The 25,126-nt window shown below is 44.4% G+C and overlaps 1 protein-coding gene across 2 annotated transcripts in view; it reads right to left on the bottom strand.

Annotated features, from left to right (window-relative positions):
* Positions 1 to 25,126, bottom strand: part of LOC110500147 (cyclin-dependent kinase 17) — a 35,085-nt gene extending 9,959 nt beyond the window's left edge. The window contains exon 1 of one of the 2 annotated variants that reach the window (XM_021577334.3): positions 24,761 to 25,126. Coding sequence is in view for 1 of the 2 variants with exons in the window: in XM_036957468.2 (XP_036813363.2) it covers positions 21,151 to 21,173 (23 nt within the window). In the remaining variant the exon portion in view is untranslated. Of the gene's footprint in view, positions 1 to 21,150; positions 21,818 to 24,760 lie in introns of those variants that run through there. The other variant, XM_036957468.2, reaches the window with a different exon arrangement.

The raw sequence follows: 25,126 nt of genomic DNA, 5'->3' as shown, positions 1-25,126 counted from the left end.
ATATTTATGATGAGTAGAGGAAAACTGAAGTCACCACACCTCCCCTCAGCACTCACCTAGGGCCTTCATAAAGCACAAACTAAACATTACTTTAACATCCAAACATGAATACTGCTTTCCTTAATTGCAAGCAAAATGCACACACGCTTATACATACATACATACATACCCACACAGATGCAGAAGCAGACACACATCAATAATTTGTCAAGACCATCTACTGTGGCTAAAATGACATAATGAGAGGTGCAACACAGAGGTCAACTTCAAATCCACAGTACCAGCTAAATATAGGACTAGCAGTCACACACACACACACACACACACACACACACACACACACACCCACCCTCCCCATCAGTGTCCTCAGACTGGCCACACCCTAAGTAACAGCAGTGGTCGTCATGTGGTTGTGTAGTATGATGTGATTGGTGGGCTGCAGTGACAGACCTAGTCCAGCGGCTGCAGTGATTGGCCGAGGCAGGCTGTCTGGCTGAGTGTGATGGGAGGTGAAAAGGCCAGCAAACTGGGAGAACTGGCCACATTTCATGGCAACACAAATACCTGCCTGGTCCGATGGTATGGCTGTGTTGTGTGTGCATCCATTTTGTGTAGGATCTACTGTATGTGTGTAAGTGTATCAATTAATAATGTGTTGTGCAGATATGCTAGTGTATGATTTATGTGCGTATGATAAATATGCATGAATGCATGTAGAATATAGTGTGTGTGTGTGCATGTGTGTATGTATGGTGTGTGTATCAGTGTATGGTTTGGGTATCAGTGTGTGTGTTAATGTGTATCAGAATGTGTGTATCAGTGTGTGTGTGTGCGCACGCATGCTGACACAGCAGTAAGCCAGGTCATAGGAAACACCTTGTTCTCTCTGCCTCAGGCCAGTTTCCCTGCCCATTGTGTTGCCGCGGTGACTCCCCTCGAGAGTGGGACCCCCTCCCTCCTATAAACCCCTCACACCATCCCGTACTGGACACAGCGATAACACACTGCCAGCTAGCAGTGAAGGGTGCGGTGTGTGTGTGTGTGTCTCACACGTGGGATACAGTTATCCACTACAGCATGAAAACATCCTAACACAGCACTAACCTCACATCAGACAGACAAGAAGAGGACCAAGAATATCTAGATATTCATCTCTCCAGCCATCTACACTATATACACAAAACTATGTAGACACGCCTTCAAGTTAGTGGATTAGGCTATTTGAGGCATACCCGTTGCTGACAGGTGTATAAAATTGAGCACACAGCCATGCAAACTCCATAGACAAACATTGGCAGTAGAATGGCCTGTACTGAAGAGCTCAGTGACTTTCAACGTCGCACAGTCATAGGATGCCACGTTTACAACAAGTCAGATAATCAAATTTCTGCCCTGCTAGAGATACCCCGGTCAACTGTAAGTGCTGTTATTGTGAAGCAACAACGGCTCAGCCGCGAAGTGGTAGGCCACACAAGCTCACAGAACGGGACCGCCGAGGTGCTGAAAAGACTGCGAGCCAGGCCTAATCGCTCAACATCAGTGCCCGACCTCACTAATGCTTGTGGCTGAACGGAAGCAAGACCCTGCAGCAATGTTCCAACATCTAGTGGTAAGCCTTCCCAGAACAGTGGACGCTGTAACAGCAGCAAAACGGGTGAACCCACTCCATATTAACGCCCAGGATTTTGGAATAAGATGTTTGACGAGCAGGTGTCCACATACTTTTGGTCATGTACTGTACCTTTCGCTTTCACTCCCTCTGAGATCATTAGCTCAACTGCATACACTTGAGACACCATCTGTCTGTCTAGACACACATCTTGGTCATCCTTAAGATTCCTCTGTCATTCCTGATGGAATCATTCACTCAATGAGCCCAAGTGCACATGCACTCACCATGTACAGACTAAGCTTATAGGCTCAAATCACCTCCAGGTGTACAGATGCCAGCCAGTAGGGCACAACGTCAAAGAACGATCAGATACAAATATATAGTGTAGAACAGACATGCCTCTCTGTCATGAAGAGTGAGGAATCACATCATCTCTAATGACATTTCTATCTGTGCCCTCAAATATGCCCCAGGCCAACGCATACAGCAGCACCCTCCCCCCCCACCCCCAGTCAACCACTAATCTACCAATGAAAATCGATGAAACACAGTGTGTGTGTGTGTGTGTGTTAGGGGATGAAAGATTAGTCTCCCCCACCTTTTGCCCCCCACATGCCCTAACACCCACCATGTACCTAGCTGGGCGAAGGCAGGGACGCTTTGATGTCAGGTTTAAGCGTGGGTGTGGGTGTGTGTTGCACGGGTATGACCTGGTTCTCTTCTCGGCTGGAGTTGATCTCATTAAAACAAATTTAGTTAATGGAGTGTGTGTGTGTAGGTGTGTGTGCACGCGCATGTGTTTTTAGTTTTACTATCGTTGTGGGGACATTCCACCAGTCCCCATAAGGAAAAAGCTCATTCTAGGCTTAGGGGTTTGCTTTAGGGTTACGTTAGGGGTTAAGGATTAGGTGTAGAGTTAAGGTTAGGGAAAATAGGATTTTGGATGGGAATCAACTGTTTGGTCTCCACAAGGATAGTAAAAAAGGTGTGTTGACGTGTGGGCGCATCTGTTTAAGCACAAAAAACCTGCTGGAGGGGGGGGGGAAGCAAGCGAGAGAGGGGAAAGCATTAACAAAAAAACATAGCAAACTAGAATGCTATTTGGCCATAAAAACAGAGAGAACACAGTGGCAGAATACCTGACCACTGTGACTGACCAAAACTTAAGGAAAGCTTTGACTATGTACAGACTCAGCGAGCATAGCCTTGCTATTGAGAAAGGCCGCCGTAGGCAGACCTGGCTCTCAAGAGAAGACAGGCTATGTGCACACTGCCCACAAAATGAGGTCGACACTGAGCTGCACTTCCTAACCTCCTGCCATATGTATGACCATATTAGAGACACATATTTCCCTCAGATTACACAGATCTACAAAGAATTCGGGGAAAAAACGATTTTGATACACTCCCATATCTATTGGGTGAAATACAAGTGTGCCATCACAGCAGCAAGATGTGTGACTTGTTGCCACAAGAAAAGGGAAACCAGTGAAGAACAAACACCATTGTAAATAAAACCCATATTTATGTTTATTTATTTTCCCTTTAGTACTTTAACTATTTGCACATATGACATTTGAAATGTCTTTATTCTTTTGGAACTTTTGTGAGTGTAATGTTCACTGTTAATTTGTATTGTTTATCTACTTCACTTGCTTTGGCAATATAAACATATGATACCCATGCCAATAAAGCCCTTAAATTGAAAGGGAGGTAAAAACAGAGAGAGCAGAAGAGTGAGAGAGAAAAACAGAGTGAGCAGGAGGGGAAGTGTGTGTTCGGAGTTCACAAATAGGATTTTCCAACAGAACATTCTCCATTTATCTTATCAGCCACACTTGTGGTCCACACACACACACACACACACACACACACCGTTTGACAGTATTGAATGCAGTAATGCCAATAAGGCTATGATATTAAACATGCTATGTTACCATTCCAACAACTCTATCCTGTGCGAGACACAGGCCTGGTCATGTGGCTGGGGCTGAGTATGCCTGTGTCTGCCCCTCAGGGCATCACTGTCCTTGGGCAGACAGGCTAGGAAAATGGGCAGGCTGTGGAGGATTGGGTTGCTGAGACCAAGGTTGTCTGCTGCTGTAGGGAGTGACACACACACACTCACTCTTTCCTGCTGCATTTTTTAAAAATGTTTTCATTTAACCTTTATTTAACTATTTACCTCAGCTCAGCAGCATGAGCTGAGCTGGCAAGGAAATATGAGAAGAACTGAGGGCCAAGGAAGCCACAGCTGTCCTCCAATGTGTGTGTGCGCATTGGGCAGTCTTTTATATCCAACAATGAAAAAACATATGCTGCTGGTCCCACCTTCAGTAACTGGAGCAGATCCCTCTCTGCCACCCTGCAGCGTAGATATAGAGTTACTAGATTAGCTGTTCCCATTGGACAGAGTCCAGAATCTTGTATCAGCAGCACAGGGAGAAAACGCAACCTCTTTCTCCCTCCCTTTCGCTCATTCCATCTCATTCTCTAACTCACCCTCTCTCTAGTGGTTGCTCTCACTCACACAGTACAGCAGGGATCATCAACTAGATTCAGCCGCAGGTCGATTTTTTCTTGAGCAGTTGCTCAGGGGGCCAGAGCAATTACAAATCATTTGAAGAATGCAAATTGACCATAAGAAGCCCAAACAGTAAAATATTATATCTAAAACATAATCATTTAAAACCTTGCTTACATTGTATAACATCACATACACTGAGTGTACAAAACATTAAGAACACCTTCCTAATATTGAGTTTATATACACTGCTCAAAAAAAATAAAGGGAACACTTAAACAACACAATGTAACTCCAAGTCAATCACACTTCTGTGAAATCAAACTGTCCACTTAGGAAGCAACACTGATTGACAATAAATTTCACATGCTGTTGTGCAAATGGAATAGACAACAGGTGGAAATTATGGGCAATTAGCAAGACACCCTCAATAAAGGAGTGGTTCTGCAGGTGGTGACCACAGACCACTTCTCAGTTCCTATGCTTCCTGGCTGATGTTTTGGTCACTTTTGAATGCTGGCGGTGCTTTCACTCTAGTGGTAGCATGAGACGGAGTCTACAACCCGCACAAGTGGCTCAGGTAGTGCAGCTCATCCAGGATGGCACATCAATGCGAGCTGTGGCAAGAAGGTTTGATGTGTCTGTCAGCGTAGTGTCCAGAGCATGGAGGCGCTACCAGGAGACAGGCCAGTACATCAGGAGACGTGGAGGAGGCCGTAGGAGGGCAACAACCCAGCAGCAGGATCGCTACCTCCGCCTTTGTGCAAGGAGGAGCACTGCCAGAGCCCTGCAAAATGACCTCCAGCAGGCCACAAATGTGCATGTGTCTGCTCAAACGGTCAGAAACAGACTCCATGAGGGTGGTATGAGGGCCCGACGTCCACAGGTGGGGGTTGTGCTTACAGCACAACACCGTGCAGGACGTTTGGCATTTGCCAGAGAACACCAAGACTGGCAAAAAACCGACTCATTCAAGGGTTTTTCTTTATTTGTACTATTTTCTACATTGTAGAATAATAGTGAAGACATCAAAACTATGAAATAACACATGGAATCATTTAGTAACCAAAAAAAGTGTTAAACAAATGAAAATATATTTCAGATGAGATTATTCAAAGTAGCCACCCTTCGCCTTGATGACAGTTTTGCAAACTCTTCACATTCTCTTAACCAGCTTCATAAGGTAGTCAGTCACCTGGAATGCATTTCAATTAATTAACAGGTGTGCCTTGTTAAAAGTTCATTTGTGGGATTTCTTCCCTTCTTAATGTGTTTGAGCCAATCAGTTGTGTTGTGACAAGGTAGGGGTGGTATACAGAAGCCCTATTTGGTAAAATACCATGTCCTTATTATGGCAAGAACAGCTCAAATAAGCAAAAGAGAAATGACAGTCCAGTACTTCAAGACATGAAGGTCAGTCAATCTGGAAAATGTCAAGAACTTTGAAAGTTTCTTCAAGTGCAGTCGCTAAAACCATCAAGCACTATGACAAAACTGGCTCTCATGAGGACCGCCTCTGCTGCAGAGGACAGGTTCATTAGAGTTTAGAGGTCGACCAATTATGATTTTTCAACGCCCGATACCGATTATTGGAGGACCAAAAAAGCAGATACCGATTAATCGGCCAAATAATTGTTTCCCCTCTGGATGAGAGTTTTTCTGTTTGCTTATGGCGGTATACAGCTCATTGAGTGCGGTTTTCGTGCCAGCATCGGTCTGTGGTGCTATGTAGACAGCTACGAAAAATACAGATGAAACACTATCCTACCTAGAGTTATCTCATGATAAGCTGTAGACCACACTACCTCAGGCAAGCAAAACCTCAAGACTTCCTTAGCTGTCATGGACCAGCTGTTGTTTACATAAATGCATAGTGCACCAGCTGTTGCATACATAAATGACCCATGTCTTACAAGAGGGCGCTGTTCTGTCCTGCCGATAGAGTGTATAACCGACCAACTGTATGTTCTTAATGTTGTCGTTCAGCCACGATTCGGTGAAACATAAGATATTACAGTTTAAATATCCCATTGGTAGGATAAACATGCTTTCAGTTCGTCCCATTTATTTTCCAGCGATTCAATGTTAGCTAGCAGGACGGAAGGCAAGGTCAGGATAGCCACTTGTCGCCTGATCCTCACAAGACATCCTGATCTCTTTCCGTGAAATCTACATTTCCATCTCCAGCTAATAACGGGGATCTGGACCTGGTGTATGTATTATATTCCTCCCGTCTGACTCATTGAAGAAGAACTCCTCAGCCAGTTTGAGGTGAGCAATAAGACGGCAGCCTTCCCCTCCGACGCCATCCTCCTCCCCTCTGGTTTGCGCATAATGAGCCTATCATTTATTTTTCAACAGGGCAATGACCCAACACACCTCTAGGCTGTGTAAGGGCTATTTGACCAAGAAGGAGAGTGATGAGTGCTGCATCAGATGACCTATCTTCCACAATTAACCGACCTCAACCCAAATGAGATGGTTTGGGATGAGTGGTCCGCAGAGTGAAGGAAAAAAGCAGCCAACAAGTGATCAGCATGTGGGAACTCCTTCAATACTGTTGGAAAAGCATTCCATGTGAAGCTGGTTGAGAGAATGCCAAGAGTGTCCAAAGCTGTCATCAGGGCAAAGGGTGGCTACTTTGAAGAACCTAAAATCTCAAATATATTTTGATATGTTAAACACTTTTCTTGGTTACTACATGATTCTTCCATATATGTGTTATTTCATAGTTGAAGTCTTCACTTTTATTCTACAATGTAGAAAATAGTAAAAATAAAGAAAAACCCTTGAATGAGTAGGTGTGTCCAAACTTTTGACTGGTACTGTATGTATGTACAGTTAAGTCTGAAGTTTACATACACCTTAACCAAATACATTTAAAATCAGTTTTTCACAATTCCTGACATTTAATCCTAGTAAAAATTCCCTGTTTTGGGTCAGTTAGGATCACCACTTGATTTTAAGAATGTGAAATGTCAGAATAATAGCAGAGAGAATGATTTATTTCAGCTTTAATTTTTTTCATCACATTCCCAGTGGGTCAGAAGTTTACATAGTAATTGAGTGTATTTGGTAGCATTGCCTTAAATTGTTTAACTTGAGTCAAATGTTTCAGGTAGCCTTCCACAAGCTTCCCACAATAAATTGGGTGAATTTTGGCCCATTCCTTCTGACAGAGCTGGTGTAACTGAGTCAGGTTTGTAGACCTCCTTGCTCGCACACACTTTTTCAGTTCTGCCCACACATTTTCTATGGGATTGAGGTCAGGGCTTTGTGATGGCCACTTCAATACCTTGACTTTGTTGTCCTTAAGCCATTTTGCCACAACTTTCGAAGTATGCTTGGGGTCATTGTCCATTTGGAAGACCCATTTGCAACCAAGCTTTAACTTCCTGAGTGATGTCTTGAGATGTTGCTTCAATATATCCACATCATTTTCCTGCCTCATGATGCCATCTATTTTGTGAAGTGCACCAGTCCCTCCTGCAGAAAAGCACCCCCACAACATGATGTTCTTCTGGGATTGATTTGCACTTTTCACACCAAAGTACGTTAATCTCTAGGAGACAGAACGTGTCTCCTTCCTGAGCGTTATGACGGCTGCGTGGTTCCATGGTGTTTATACTTGTACAGATCAGGCATTTGGAAATTGCTCCCAAGGATGAACCAGACTTGGGATACACGATATATTGGTGAACATATCGGAATCCGATGAGATTAGCTAAAAATGCCAACATCGGTATTGGCCCGATGTCTAGTTTAACGCCGAAGTCCAAAACCGATGTCAAAGCTGATGTGCATACCTATATAACCTAGGTACATGACATAATGAAGCCACGTACAATTTTGCGCTACTCGTGCAACACAGCATTCCTAACCTAGCCCACAATATCTGCTGTGTGGATCAAGCAGTCAAGAAGTCGAGCAGTCATTTGAAAGAGTAAGAACATTTCAGCGAGACAACTCAAAGGCAAAATCCATTAACGCCAAGATAGTGGAATTCATTGCCCTTGACAACCAACCGTTCTGTCGTGGGTAGGCCGTCATCATAAATAAGAACTTGTTCTTAACTGACTTGCATAGTTAAATAAAGGTTCAATTCAAATGTAATTCAAATGTTAGCTTTCGCCGACTGGTCGAGCACCGGTACACGTTGCCCTACTTGAGTTACACAGTAATGGCTTCACTGCCATTAGCTTCACGACATACTATGGAACGCCGTTTGGGTCTTTACGTGTCAAATAACACTAATTTACAATACCGCATTGGTAATAAAGCATTATTTGTTCAACCGCAACTTCAGGGGTAGCTAGCTTTAGCTTGGTACCTAGCTAGCACCAATACAACCAGCCTGAAAACAATGACCAGTAGAAACTGCAGTTATTTTCATTATTCTTAGCAATGATTTAGGAATCCTTGTGAGTAAGTATTAGCTAGGTAGCCACTTTTTGTTTGCCTATTGAAATTAAACTTCAGTTCATGAAAATAAATAGCTAGCCAGCTACTTAACCCTGTTGCCCAAAACTAACGTTATAAGCAGCCAGCTAGCTTCATCTGGCTAGTGAGCCTCGACCGGACCAGGTTATGTGCTGTGAAGCTAGCCACAATAAGCATTATGCACAATAGTGGAATTAGCGATTTGCCTTCAAAATAAACATACCTCTTTCAAAGTGATACTGAAGGTTACAGTTGGTGGAATCATGCCATATTTAGACTAGATAATGTTAAACCAGGTTGGAATGTGAAGCAATGAAATGGGGTATCAGTCTACTCGGTGACACCAACAGAACACAAACTCTTGACAGTTACGCAAATATTAGCGTTGTAGCTCTTATTGCAGGACTGTGACTGTGTGAAATCACCTCCCCAGGCAACCTGTTATGTGTAATGACATTCATATTGCACTGTATAGCTTTCCCTAAGGATTGGGGATCAATGAAATGGGGTATCAGTCTACTCAATACCCAATTTTTTTTTCTCCCTCAGACTTCAAAACAGCCACGCAGAATTGGTTTTCCTCAAAAATAGTGATCAATACACATAGGTTGACAATAAATGTGGCTCAATTCACAGTTGTTTCAGAGTCCCGCAATAAGAGCTACAACACTAATGTTCTCTGGGTGTCATTGAGGAGACTGATACCCCATGTCATTGATCCACAATCCATAGGTAAGGCTATGCAGTGAAATAAGTATGCCCCCAATGCAATTCTAAAGTACAATACAGTGTGATTTCAACAGATTTGTCAAATTAACAAATTGTATTTTGTTGATATATTTAACAACCTTCCAACCTCATTTAGCACGATCTATTCAATTATGGCATAGTTCTACTATTTGTAATCATTTGCATCACTGTCAATGACATACTTTTATTTAAGGCTAACTGCAAAGTCCACTATTGTGGCTAATCCTTATTGTGGCTAGCTTCACATAGATGGGTCCGACCACCATTAATCAAATAAGAACTGTCTTAACCCTTACTGGGTTATTTTAGATGACACCTAGCTAGCTAACTATAGCTACTGAAACAGATGTTGTTTTGCTATGTTTTTGGGGAAGAACATTGTTTGCATCCATTAGCTAGCTAGCTTTTTTTGTTTTGTTCGACCAGCACTGTATGTACGCGAGAAAACTTTACCAGCATCATAGCATACGTATCGATGAGTCGTTATGACATATGAAAAATACGAGTGATAGTGTAATCAATGTGTAATAACTACAGAGAAAATGTATGAACGCCTTAAATGATTATGTGACGTGCAGTCATATTCAGATCCTGACTGGTCAACAAGCTTATTTGACACGTCAAATAGTGTTACTTGACACACAAAGACCCAAATGGGTGTTCCATAGTATGAGAAATCCTGGTTGAGAATGAAATGACTGAACAAATGAACAACGCAACAGCACAGCAAGTAAGTGAGAGAAATAGGTTTTGATTATGTTCTACTGGTAATGGGGATATATGTAAATGCCAACAAAATAACTTAATGGTCAGTGTGGTGTGTGTGTGTGTGTGTGTGTGGTGTGTAACCTTTATTTAACTAGGCAAGTCAGTTAAAAACAGAATCTTATTTACAACGACGGCCTACCCCGGCTAAACCCGGACGACGCTGGGCCAATTGTGCGCCGCCCTATGGGACTCCCAATCACGGCCGGATGTGATATAGCCTGAAATCGAACCAGGGACTGTAGTGATGCCTCTTGCACTGAGATGCAGTGTGTGTGTTAACTATTTAACTGTAATAGAACACTTATAAGGCCGCTAAAATGTTAAATCATCGGTTATCGGTATTTATTGGCAAAGAAAATATCGGAATTGGCCAAAAATGTCATTTTGGTGCATCACTAGTAGGAACCAAAGTGTTGGTCAGAGTTTCAGGGGACCCTTATTACATTTGAATGTTCCATTCATAATGTAAAAAAATTAAAATCAGTCTTGAGATAAGGATATTGCACATGTCAATATTGCAATTTTGATTAAAGTGTGATTCATTGTGCAGCCATAAGTACGAGATTAGCACTCTTTGTCTCAGATACAGAGGGGTGTAACAGAGACGGGTATTATCACTGGGCCACACCAAAACAAAGAGAGCTCATGTGACAGGGCTGGGGGGCTGGGGATAGGGAGGGGGGATAAAGCATCTGGCATATCTGAATGATGTGAAATGGAAAGCACAGAGAATTCCCCATCAAACACAATCCACACACGGGCTGATGGGCTCTGTCCCGGTATCCCCCTCCATCTTACTCGTCGCTCCCCCTCACCCCTCTCGCTTATCAGCATCCCTTCAAAAAAAACATACATGTGCAAGCAGGCACACACACAGTCTAATAATTATTCTGTGAAGTCCTGACCCAGAATTTCAAACCCAAACCAGGCACCCCCTCAGATCTCCCCTCAAACATCTTAGCCTGTGCTTCTGGGGGTCCCCCAGTGCATCGTGGGTAGGCCAGAGCCCAGCGAAGAGGAGGAGACAAAGGGTAGGCGAGGGAGAGACGGCAGACGACAAGGCCTAATTAAGTCGAATACACACACACATCAAATTCAATTAAAATGTGACAACTAAGACAGCTCCCTTGAAGTCATGTCCCTAAAGATACAGTAGTTCCACCCCCATTTAGGGACATCTGCCTTGAAGTTGAATAAGAACAGCAACTTTTGTCTCTCTCCCTTTTGTCTCTCTATATCCCCGAACTCCTCTCTCGTCACCATGGTGACCAAGGCCCCAGACTCTATATTCTGCTACCAAAAGATTAGTAGGTCTAGACTATCCCAGAACCCTCTCTGGCTGGCTGCTCCTTTCCTTCTCGTCTCACTCTCACTATTTGTCAAGTAACTAGGAAATTATGATATGATCAAATTAATATTCAATTGAAAATGGAAAAGATCAAACGGAACGAGAAGAAACGTGAATGTGTGCACGTTGATGTGCGCATGTGCGTGTGAGAGTGTGAAAGCCGAGAGCGAGCGAGGGATAAAGAGAGCGAGGAAAAGAGAAAGTGAGCATATTTCGAGTGAGAAGAACAGAATGGTGTCTTTGTGTTTGTGTAAGAGGCATGACATCACCGGGGGTAACTCCAGGCATGTACTGTTAGCTGAGGAAGGAACAGACGAGAACAGAGAAAGAGAACAGAGACAGGGCTGTACTGGAATTCAATACCAAACCAGGACAAAATTATTTTTTAAATACATTATTTTGAATTGTTCACGAAATGTAATTCATAGAAGTGATCGTTGGAGGAAGTTGACATAAGTATCTAAAAGCATAACTGAGAAATAATTAAGTTAATTAAAGCCTCCTTTAAGACTCCGCAATGTATCATCTGTAGGCGCTACAAAGCAACAATTGGTGTCATATGAAGGTTTACTCTGTGATATGAATAGTAGATTGATTTCAATAACACATTTTTACATTCATTTAGCTTAAAAATAAACAAACATGACAATAGAAAACTCATACTTCAGAGCAAGCGATAAAGCTTCATATGACACCAACTTTTGCTTTGTAGAACCTACAGATGAAACACTTTGAAGTCAAAAGGACTGGGTAAGGGCAAAATGTAATAAATATGCCAACTTTGATTAATAGATTCAAATGTCAAATACATGACCCTTCCTCCACATTGACCCGAGGCTAATATGGTTAACACTGTGATAAGCTATTCTGAGGCAAAGGCCTAGTACCTGTCCATAGGGCTTGGGGGATATATCAAATTAATTCACATTTTGGTTTTAGCGTGATGTTCCAAATGCCGGTATTGCAAGAATGCTATTTGTTGTTGTTTTTATGAGTGTTCTGAATCGTTTTGGTCTAGGCTCCTTTGCTCCTTCTGTGCTGTGTGCACTGTGCACCTTCCCACTGGCACAGACAACAAGCCCCTCCCCCTGCCACTCACAACAAATATGAAAGAACTTCTTCCTCTCTCACAACAAGCAGTTTAAACTCAGTATTTGCATTTGAGATTTGGGCCAACAGAATCGGTCATATTGACACCGAAACTCTTAGACATTATTTTACTGTAATAGATGACCTTTCTAACCATACCCTTTTTATGGTCTCAACTACCAAAATGTTGAACAGAGCAGACCCTACTAAAACGAGAGTATCAATGAACATGTTATGGGAAAGTTATGCTCAATGGGATTGAGATCCGGGCTCTTCGCTGGCCTCCAAATCGATCCTGCTCCAGAGTACAGGCCTTGGTGTAACGCTCATTCCTCAACAATAAACGCAAATCTGACCATCAGCCCTGGTGAGACAAAACCGCAACTCGTCAGTGAAGAGCACTTGATGCCAGTCCTGTCTGGTCCAGTGACGGTGGGTTTGTGCCCATAGGCGACGTTGTTGTCGGTGATGTCTGGTGAGGACCTGCCTTACAATAGGCCTACAAGCCCTCAGTCCAGCCTCTCTCAGCCTATTGCGGACAGTCTGAGCACGGATGGAGGGATTGTGCGTTCCTGGTGTAACTCGGGCAGTTGTTGCCATCCTGTACCTGTCCTGCAGATGTGATGTTCGGATGTACCGATCCTGTGCAGATGTTGTTACACGTGGTCTGCCACTGCGAGGACGATCAGCTGTCCGTCCTGTCTCCCTGTAGCGCTGTCTTGGGCGTCTCACAGTACGTACATTGCAATTTATTTCCCTGGCCACATCTGCAGTCCTCGTGCCTAAGGCACATTCACGCAGATGGCAGGGACCCTGGGGATCTTTCTTTTGGTGTTTTTCAGAGTCAGTAGAAAGGCCTCTTTAGTGTCCTAAGTTTTCATAACTGTGACCTTAATTGCCTACCGTCTGTAATCTGTTAGTGTCTTAACGACCGTTCCACAGGTGCATGTTCATTAAATTGTTTATGGTTCATTGAACAAGCATGGGAAACATTGTTTAAACCATTTACAATGAAGATCTATGAAGTTATTTGGATTTTTATGAATTATCTTTGAAAGACAGGGTCCTGAAAAATAGACTTTTTTTGGTTGCTGAGTTTATACATTTGATTTTGTTTGCAACTATTGTTGAAGTGTTTTCTATTTACCTTTTTAGATATTGATATTTTGTTACATGCTTAAATTGAAAATTTGCAGAGGTTCTAAATAAAATACTCATATTTGATTAAGTACCTTTTATTTGTTGAGTATAATTCCAAATGTAATAAGAAATAGGTATTTACATGTGGTCATTTTATATAAACTATTTATTCATGGAATTGACAGAAAATGTGCTATATTGTGATACGTATCATTATCGGGATATGAAATGACCTATAATCGGGATGAGATTTTGGCCATATCACCCAGCCCTTTAGTGTTGTGTGTTCCTTCCTTCCAAACAACAACTGTAGTTTCATCTGTCCACAGAATATTTTGCCAGTAGCGCTATGGAACATCCAGGTGCACTTTTGCAAACTTCAGACGTCCAGCAATGTGGGTTCTTTTGGACAGCAGTGGCTTCTTCTGTGGTGTCTTCCCATGAACACCATTCTTGTTTAGTGTTTTACATATCGTAGACTCATCAACAGAGATGTTAGCATGTTCCAGTGATTTATGTAAGTCTTTAGCTGACACTCTAGGATTCTTCCTCATTGAGCATTCTGCGCTGTGCTTTTGCAGTCATCTTTGCAGGGCAGCCACTTACAGGGAGAGTTGCAACAGTGCTGAACTTTCTCCATTTATAGACCATTTGTCTTACCGTGGACTGATGAACATCAAGGCTTTTAGAGACACTTTAACCCTTTCCAGCTTCATGCAAGTCAACAATTCTTAATCTTAGGTCTTCTGAGACCTCTTTTGTTCAAGGCAAGGCAGCTCTAACCAACATCTCCAATCTCGTCTCATTGATTGGACTCCAGGTTAGCTGACTCCTGACTCCAATTAGCTTTTGAAGAAGTCGTTAGCCCAGGGGTTCACATACGTTTTCCAACCATGTTTAAATGATGTATTCAATATAGACAAGAAAAATACAATAATTGATGTGTTATTAGTTTAAGCAGACTGCGTTTGTCTATTGTTGTAACTTAGATGGAAAATCAAATCAAATTTGATGACCAATCTATGCAGACATCCAGGCAATTCAAAAGGGCCCACATACTTTTTCTTGACACTTTATAATTTTACAAGCCTTGAATTCATTAGATTATTGCTGACTGTTTGAAATGTGGTGTATTGACCTTTAAAATTGTGCAAAGCAAAGCTTATTCAGAGGGAATTTTTTAAAATAAAAATGGAGATAAGATTTTTAGGCCATATAGCCCAGCCCTACCCGTTCTGTCTCTGCTGTGTACATGGAGGTGAGTAACGGGCTACAGCTACAGGCCTAGCCCTGGGCTAGCTAACATCACCCCTATGATATAAAGATCACAGACAGTCACAGACCCCTGTAGGCCACCACACAAACACACCTGTGTAAGAGAAGAGGGGGTACAGCAGTGAACACAGTACGCACGGACACACACACCAGTGCCAGAGGGGTTCCTCATCTTGCAGGTGAGCCTTACTAACCAAAACCACCACTGTCGTCAAATGAATGGGATTAAAGACATGCGGACTACAATATACTGCCGAGCACTCCCAAACACAGTATTACACTCTCTTCCTGGACCCTGAGGGAGTTCCATTAAGTTGAACCACGGTGCACAGGGCTTTGGCCCGTGATGTGAAGGGGGGGGGGGGGGGGGGGGGGGGCTTTCTCAAATCAATCAGTAATCTGCACCACTCAGTCATGTCAACAAGGCAGCATGATACATTGTTTAGAAACATACATATATTGTCCATAAAATATTTCAGAATTTTCAAAGTAGTTTTCATTGAGAAAGCAGATAAAGTGTTTTTATCAAAAGCAATCCCTTTTGCATGTGAAAGCACAGAATCCTACTCATTGCTCCAGGTGCTTAAGCTGTCACTTGTGTTGAGCCAACCTCGCAGGCTAACTCATTGATTATGCCCTTGTGTTGAGCCAACCTCACAGGCTAACTCATTGATTATGCCCTTGTGTTGAGCCAACCTCACAGGCTAACTCATTGATTATGCCCTTGTGTTGAGCCAACCTCGCAGGCTAACTCATTGATTATGCTCCATTGTACACCGCTCTGGAGGCAGCTCAGTTCCAAATCTAATACAATCAACGCTAACCCGGTTAGGCCCGAAGCATTAATCAATGCCCCTCCCCCTCTCATCAATGCCCCTCCCCCTCTCATCAATGCCCCTCCACACCCCTAACCCAACCCTTACCTTATCCTACACACACACCCCTGCCTCTTAACAAAACTCAGCCTTATCTCAGCTATCCTACCCAAACAACCTCCCCCAAACACACAGATGAGGTCGTACCATAAATAATGGAACACAGCTATTAGAGACATAACGCTGCCTCCTCTCTGATCTTTTGACCCGCAGCCAGACTCAGGGATGAGAGGTCGAGCATATCACCATGACAACCTGTGACCTCTGAACTCCCAAAACCAACACGAGCCAACCCGGCTGAGAGGTAATGGCTGCTGCAGCCAATAACCATAAACCAGTGGTGCCAGGGGGGCAACCGTTCACAGTGATGTAATGGGATGTGTTAGCACAAAACGCTGCTGCTAGACATCCATCACACTGGTTGACTGGAACTGAGCCAGTCACGCCAGCTCGCGCACACACCTCTCAGTGTAAGGAGCTAAAAGGAGTTTCAGCGTGACTGACCCTGAAGGGATGAGCTGAAATAACAGCGCTAACGGGTAATGGACGTGTGTGTGTGTGTGTGTGTGTGTGAGTGAGTGAGTGTACATTAGAGGCACTTGGGCAAACAGAGACAGAAATACCTATGTCCCAAATGCTGGAAAATGTCCTTCAGTTTGAGAGTGGAAGCCAAGACAATGAGACAGAGAGAGAGGAGCGATCGGATCCTGTAGAGAAGGAGGGCAGAGAGAGAGAGAGGAGATAAGAATGGGGAGATAGGAATAGCGTAGGAGAGAGGGGATGGGTGAAAGGGGGAGGGAGGAGAAGAGAAGGAGAGGGGCAGTAAGGGGGGTTATTTTTAGGACTGGGTACTGCAGACTCTCACAGCTGAATACACAGTGTGTTCTACAGAGGACAGGCCTGCCATTATACACAGACGAGCATAAACACCACACAGGCACGTGCTCCCTCCCTCTTTACATTTGACATTTGAGTTATTTAGCAGACGCTCTTATCCAGGGCGACTTACGGCTGGGTGCATTCATCTTTAGCTACTGTGGCTAGGTGAGACAACCTCATATCTCAGTCATAGATTTTTCCTCAATAAAGTAGCTATCACCAATCCGAGCTAGAGTCTCTCTGATAAAAATACAAACAACCCACAGAATAAAGCAGCACAATTAGTTATCATAGCCCCATAGTGAGTGGCATGACACACACACACACACACACACACACACACACACACACACACACACACACACACACACACACACACACACACACACACACACACAGGGTTTGAATTGGTGCACAGACACTACAGTGTCATCAGTGTGCAGCAAGGGGGGTTGGAAAGGGAGAAAAAGCACTGCGTGTGCGTGCGTGCGAGGGAGGGAGATAAGAGGATGAGCACGGACGAGGCTATACATTATCCCTGTGTCAAATGGAGAGATGAACGGGACAGACTCCAACAGGACCCAGACCTCACCCCTAAACACACTCGCTCGGAGCCAGTTAAACACAACCCTTCAGGGTTGCCTGGACCGCTACCCTTTAACCAGCTTCAGCAATGTCTCAGTCTCACATGACGACCCTTTGAGAAGATAAAAGACCCTGTGCTTCGCCGTCTCCCTCTGTGTGTGCGAGGAGCAGAAGGCCATACCGGTGCGGTTATTGAACCCCCTGTAGTAGTCTGACAGCCAAGTCAATAACTGTCAGCCCATCCATCCTCTCTTCCTGTAGCACCTTCCTCCCACCAGCCCTCTCAGCCTTACAGTTACACATCTTGCTATTTACTTCTTCTTCTTCTTCTTCTTCTTCTTCTCCTTTAAAGCCATGCCACACTAACGAGGTCTAACGAGCTGCTTCCGGACGACTCAGGACAGCCAGCCAGAGGAGCACAACAGGGAACGTGCAAGTGTGTCCCAAAACACAGGCTTCCTCTTCGCAAGGAACAGCTGGAATAGTTCCCATTCCCACAGGACAGAGATAGGTAGGTGTAGGACGTGAGGACACACACGCAAGATGGATGTGAACATTAAAGCAGTGAAATGCCTAAGTTTCCTGGAAGTGTATTCCAACAACAAAGAGCAGATCAATTATTTCATCCTTGCACGCTTCAATGGTTTATCACTTCACGGTCTTTTCTGCCCACTGTTATCCTTTCCCTGATCTCTCCTTTCCTGTTGAACCTCCCCTTTCCCACGACCCGCCCCAGGCCCCACCTCTACACCATAAAGCCCTAGAGAACAGGTGTGCCCACCAGGTGCCCCTAGGGATCGTCCCGGAGACACCCAGGCCAGGCACAGGTGGTTGTTGCGTCCCACAGTCCCCGTTCTGTTCCCACTGGACCAGCCAGCGGTGCTTCCTGTCTTTGTCCGGGTCGCTCCTGGTGTGACATTCCTCCTCTTCACCCGAGTGAGGGTTAGGAAGTCAGGAAGTCAGGAAGAGAAACATTCCACCCTCCCGCTCAGGCTTCTCAACAGTTTCAGCTCGTCTCCTTTCCTCTCCGCGATCTCCTCTGATTTGGCTGTGAAGGCAGAATGGCTAGGAAATGAGACTAGGATTGGAAGCTATTTAAGAGTATCCCCTGCCTCTCAGCCATATTACCCCTTAGCTCATTACCTCCTCCCAATACCACTTTAACCCCACTTGCAGTCAAGACGACCAAGCCTTCACAAGTGTCATCTTCAACACACACACAGCCTGCCACCCAAGACCCTCCAAAAGAGTCCTGAGGCTATCAGCACCAACATACAGCGTCTGACACGCACACACACGTAACATGAGTCCAGCTACTGTCTCATAACAGAACAAACCTTTTTTGTGATGTAACTTTACCTTGGGCTAGATGTATTTCCTTCAGTCTCTTGGCAGTTTGCTAACAAGGTTCCCATGACTTCCTAAAGCTCCACGGTGTCAGCTGAACTAGTGAACCAGAGTCAGACACTGTACTCTGCTGTCACTGTGCTATCACTGTGCTGTCACTGTCACTGTGCGGGTTGGGATATGAGGGTCTGTGAGGGAATGTGAACAAAGTGCCTGTCAGAACAGTGTGCTCGGTCCCATTAGGACCCACTATGTGAAGTTACACCACAAGGTAGGGTTTGTTCTGTTATGCTAGCTGAAGTCATGTTACTCTGTGTGCCGGAGTATAGAGTTCGCTGTGTGGAGATCACAGCTCCTTGACTATTTCAACATGGCAGACAGGACAGCCTAACGGGACACAGTCACTCTGCATTAGACACAAGTCACTCTGTATTAGACACAAGTCACTCTGTATTAGACACAAGTCACTCTGTATTAGACACAAGTCACTCTGTATTAGACACAAGTCACTCTGTATTAGACACAAGTCACTCTGTATTAGACACAAGTCACTCTGTATTAGACACAAGTCACTCTGTATTAGACACAGTCACTCTGTATTAGACACAGTCACTCTGTATTAGACACAGTCACTCTGTATTAGACACAGTCACTCTGTAGACACAGTCACTCTGTATTAGACACAGTCACTCTGTATTAGACACAGTCACTCTGTATTAGACACAGTCACTCTGTATTAGACACAGTCACTCTGTATTAGACACAGTCACTCTGTATTAGACACAGTCACTCTGTATTAGACACAGTCACTCTGTGCTGTTGTGCGTGTGTCTACTTCAGGGAATTTCCCTATGAGTGTGTATGAGTACAGTATGTGAAGTGTGTATATGTGTCTGTACAGTATGTGTGGTGTGCTTAGTGTACGAGTGCTACTGTTCGTGTGTGTGTGTGTGTGTGTGTGTGTGTGTGAATAATCCGTCTGTCTGCTGCTCGGACAATGCCACCCTCTAATCTCCAGATTACAAGCCAATGTCCCAACCCCCACAGGGCAACGCACGATGGGACAGTCTCCCCAGGGGGAGGGAGGGAGGGAGGGAGGGAGGGAGGGAGGGAGGGAGGGAGGGAGGGAGGGAGGGAGGGAGGGAGGGAGGGAGGGAGGGAAAGAAAGAAAGAAAGAAAAAAAGAGAGGACAAAGACAGAATGTGTGAGTGCACACACACAGTGCTGGTCTGTGCATGGTACCGGGGCAGTGTTAATCAGACCCTGGGCTCCTTCCAAAAGGGCAGCTCCAGTTCCCACAATGCCCCTCTTCAAGCAACGACAGAAGGGGATTAGGATAGTCTACAGAACCCCCCCGGCTTCCCTCCATCAAACTCTTTTCAGGGGACAGAAAGTGTATCCCTCAGTAGAAGTCGTCGTCCCATTCCCACCAGAACACAGGCCCACGTTGACTCTAGTCCAGAGCCATTCACATAAGATGACATCACAGCCAGATAACAATAGACTGGTATTGTACTGTTGCCCTACACACACACACACACACACACACACACACACACACATACCGCAGGCTGATATAAAAATGGCTTATTACTGTATATATGATCTCAACGCTCTCCATTGAACAGCAGGAAGGAAGCTGCGGCTCTGTCGCCAAAGCAGGCCAAAGATGTGTGCGTGTGTCCAGCACACCTTGAAAGTACAGTCTAATCGTTTGGAGAGCAGTACACCAGACAATGAGACAGCGACGACCTCTGACAGCATTTCTAATATACCATGACTGGTCATCAGATCATACCACTAATCAACGATACTGAAAGTCTTCTACAGTTGAAGTGTCCACACACCACAACTTCCTCAGTTTCACTTTAAAACTGTGAACACAGAGACAGAACGAGATGATCCCCCACCATACAAACACACACACACACCCAAGCCCACCCTGTTCCACATTCCTTACGTGGCTGACATAGCGTCCATAATCAGCACGTGCGCATATGTCTCCGTCCCTCCGCCTCCCCTCGCTAGTTGTGCTGATTCAGTCACCCATGTTCTGAAGCAGGCCTGGGAAAAAAGAGCTGGGCAACTGTTGTCACACACACAGCAGGGGTCGGACACAGGCAGCTGCTACGCAAGTGGAGAAAGCCAATAAGTCATTCGGTTTCAGGCGTGGTCACCCATCAAATGAGCCCCACTACACTTTAATGGTGTATTGTCAATACTTAGTCACGTACAGTATAGACAATGTACATGACTATGAAATTGGGAAAATAGCAATGATAAAGTGTTAGAAGTAACACCTCGGTGTATTCCATCTTACAGAATGCTGTTCTCTGGCTAGTTCTATAGCCGTCTGAACATTCCTTTACCTCTGTTCTATGACTCTTTAAATGTGTCTGTGTGGGTGTGAGGCACACTCAGGCTGCAATAATTACACTCATTATCAAGCCTCCAATTAGACTGCCCCGGAAATAAAACTATTGCTAAGCGACCCAAAATACACCCAATGACAACGAACCTTGTCCCGAAGACACATGGCATCAGATGATAGATAAACGGGGGGGCTTTGTCAGCATCCACTCCTCCTCCTCCCACTCTTCTCTGTCCTCCTCTCAGGAATCAGGAACTGAGAGAAAGCATCGGATTGCCCCTAATGATAATCTGATGTCACATTCCACACTTCCAGGCAAACAGTTTAACCCTTGGCTGACCAGACTGGGGGGGGGCCTGTGTGGGTTAGCCTGCCTTCCCAATCCATCTCTTCCTCCACACATAATCATACGAGCAGGAATAGGGATGTGCACACCTCACAGACACACACATGAACATTCACACAAGGACTAAAGAGGAATAAAGTCAAGGAAAATGTATAAATTGCTCTCTCGCCCCGCACGCAGTTGTTCATCCCTCAGTACGGTGTTGACGATATCTTCAGTGAAAGGTACAGATCAGGCTGTGGGCACGGTGTGTGTGCTGTATCTCTTGTCCAGAATCAATGAGCTCTCTCAAGACACAGTAACAGAAGACAAGATTAATGCCTGATGTGATAGTGAAAGAGAGAGAGAGAGAGAGAGAGAGAGAGCGATAAATCTCGTAAGTTGGGATGGACAGAAATCGAGAAAGAGATAGCGCCTGGTTCTGTTGTCAATGGCAACAGTGTGTTCTAACCTAGGATGATCCTCTGTAAGCCTGTCAGAGTGAGATATCCCCCCTCCCATAGCAAACAGGAACTTTATGACCATACTGCGTACTTCAGCACATCTGCACTGAGAATGTGTGTACTGTCATTGTGGGCATTACTCTCTAAACACCACCCCTCCACCCACCAGAGTTAACACATTCATATAGGGAGAACAGTCTGGACCCCAGTGGTGTAAAGTACTTAAGTAAAAAATACTTTAAAAGTACTACTTAAGTAGTTTTTTTTTGGGGGGGGGGGGGGGGGGTTCTGACAACTTTTACTTTACTACATTCCTAAAGACAATTCTGTACTTTTTACTTCATACATTTTCCCTGACACCCAAAAGTACTCGTTACATTTTGAATGCTTAGCAGGACAGGAAATGGTCCAGTTCACACACTTCACTTATCAAGAAAACATCCCAGGTCATTCCGACTGCCTCTGATCTGGCAGAATAACTAAACACAAATGCTTTGTTTTTAAATGATGTCCGAGTGTTGGAGTGTGAACCTGGCTATCCGTAAATAAAAAAATAAATAAATTGTGCCATCTGGTTGGCTTAATACAAATAAGGAATGTTATATTATTCATACTTTTACTTTTGAAACTATATTTTAGCAACTACATTTACTTTTGATACTTAAGTATATTTAAAACCAAATACTTTTAGACTTTTACTCCAGTAGTATTTTACTGGGTGACTTTCACTGGAGTCGTTTTCTTTACTTTAACTCAACTATGACAATTGAGTATTTTTTCTACCACTGCTGGACCATCTCCTCTATTTTTCATCCCCCTCCTCTCCTCTCGTCTCCCCTCCCTCAGACTTGATCTGCTGATTTGCATGTGAAGGCAGACAGACATATGGATTGAACATTTGTCAGACAGACAGACAGGCAGACACTGTGGGTATAGTAAGCAGAGGGTCTTATGACAAGAACACTCACAGAGGAACCTTCCCAAAGACAGAGGGAGAGAGAGGATGGCACCGGCTTAGAGTCTGGTGTCAAAGGAGGAGTGAGGGGAGTTGACACAAACACACAGAAACAGAGGGGGAGAGACAGAGCGAGAGAGACAGCGAGAGAGACAGAGCGAGAGAAAGAGGGGGCTGGCAAAAGACAGACTGTACCGCACGACATTCCGTGCATCTACCATGAATAATCGGCATGATCATATCCAATCGGACCAGATGAGTGTGAGCCCTTTCATGAGTCACGACAGAGGAAACTCACAGAGCACCAGTACACCATCACAACTGTATATAATCTGATTCGGTCTCTGTTATCCTTCCATGCGCTTCACCTCCCGGCACTGAGACTGATCAATATCAAGGTTATCGTGGCATGCTATTATCAGCTGGGTTACACTGTAGCACTAGAGAGAGATTAGAGAGAGTTGGGACAGAAACATGAGGGTTTGGGTCAGTATAATTAGCCTGTCATGAGGGATTGGTTTCACACGGATAGAACAACTTGGCTACATACTCCTGATCTGGGTCATTCTAGCTGCAGGGAACTGCTCGGTCTAACCTGAGTACATGTACACACATACCTCTTGGCCAAGAACTAACTGACAACTACTAAGATTTGACACACACACACACAGACACACCTATGGTGGATGAAAAACACACTCCGGACACATGCAGTGCTGGGGGGGATAGATGGTGGGGAGGGTGCGTATTTCAGCCCAGGGCCATATTGGCTCCAGACGCACAGTAAAGGGCTGTTCCAAACAGACATGTAGGCTACACCACCACTGGAAAAACATCACAGGGGTCAGAGGTGAAATGACACAGCTCCAATGAGACGAGCACAGGAGGACGAGCGTCATCACAACCACACACCTGTCATAATTTGGAACTGCCAATAGGATAGGAAAGATGGACATAATGTGTACCTCAATAGGAAAGATGGACATAATGTGTACCTCAATAGGAAAGATGGATATAATGTGTACCTCAATTCTTCTCTATTGTTGCCCTCTTCCAACTACACTATCAAGGTTTGACCTTCATGGGGGATGTATCCAATGCCAGTCTGCTTGCCTGGTATCTTTGTGGCATGGTTTTCAGAGGGAAATCTGACTGAACTGATCCATTTCCACCAATTATACCATGATATTGTTTCCCTGAGAGGCAGTCACAGCTAAGCGCTGCTAGACTGAGATTAGAGTGTGCCAGGTATTACTGTGGTCCAAGGAACCAATTCCTCATCATCACTATTACACACTTACAGTAACCCTCGTTCAGACATCTACATGCTGTGAATTATAACTTATCGGCATATCAACCTTACATTCATTGATAACATTGTACACAGTAGCCAATCAGTTTCATATATGCACATTTGACACAAACGTACAATGTGCGACACCTGTTATGGACCGTAAAGCCTATAATACATTGTTATTTTAACGGTTCAGATAGGCTACAGCAAAACATAAAATTGGGCAAAAACAAACGAAGCCAGTGTAACCCTGAAAGGAATCTGTGTATAGAATGTGATGACATGCATCTAACTGACACGGCACAAGGAATTGGCATACTCAGCACTTTCAATGTAACCTACTGTATGTGACGTTACATGCTTCCGATTTTCCTGGGTTATAGCCTAAAAGATGTTGACAACATGGTGTTGAAAATCCGATGGTGCGTAAGTTAGCCTATAGGTTGAAGGCAAATAAACAGCAATGGTATTGCCCATTGTAACCACTCACTAAGGTATTTAAACCACACATATCATTGTGTTAATACAACTCATATTAGTAGGTGTCCGGTAGCTAGTCCTATTTTGACAAGCGAGCAAAATAGTTGGTCAACTCAACCAGACCCTTGTGGCGACGCAACATTGCGCGCTGGTAACATTGTTTCTAGTCATTTCAGTAGCCATTCGGATGGATAGTGTGCTTGTAAACCTACATGAAGCCACAACATTTGGCTACTTACCAAAAACGATGTACGTTGTTTCTACCTGACTTCCACACCTCGATGGGCGCTTCCTCGGAGGCCGGATGCCCGTCTTTCCACCCACCCGTAAAAAAACTGTTCGTCTACGTCTTGCTTTTCTCTTGCTCACATTATTCCGTACAGAATGTTCTCACTTGAACACCGTATTCAAAATTCAAATGATACAAAATTACAGACCAGATTCCCGAAAGCTCACTTCTATGACGAGCAGGGAGTTTATGGGGAGCGAGAACGGATTGTGTCCGTGGATGAACCGGTAGAGGTGCAAACTGTGGCTGCCCACATTCTGACGCCTCCGCCTATGCTGCTGCTGACACGGAGAGAGGGGGGAAATAAACTGAATGC

This window comes from Oncorhynchus mykiss, chromosome 21 (genome assembly GCF_057628025.1).
Source record: "Oncorhynchus mykiss isolate SJ-2025 chromosome 21, ASM5762802v1, whole genome shotgun sequence".
Classification (NCBI taxonomy): Eukaryota; Metazoa; Chordata; class Actinopteri; order Salmoniformes; family Salmonidae; genus Oncorhynchus; species Oncorhynchus mykiss.
This window is presented reverse-complemented; position numbering and strand designations above follow the sequence as displayed.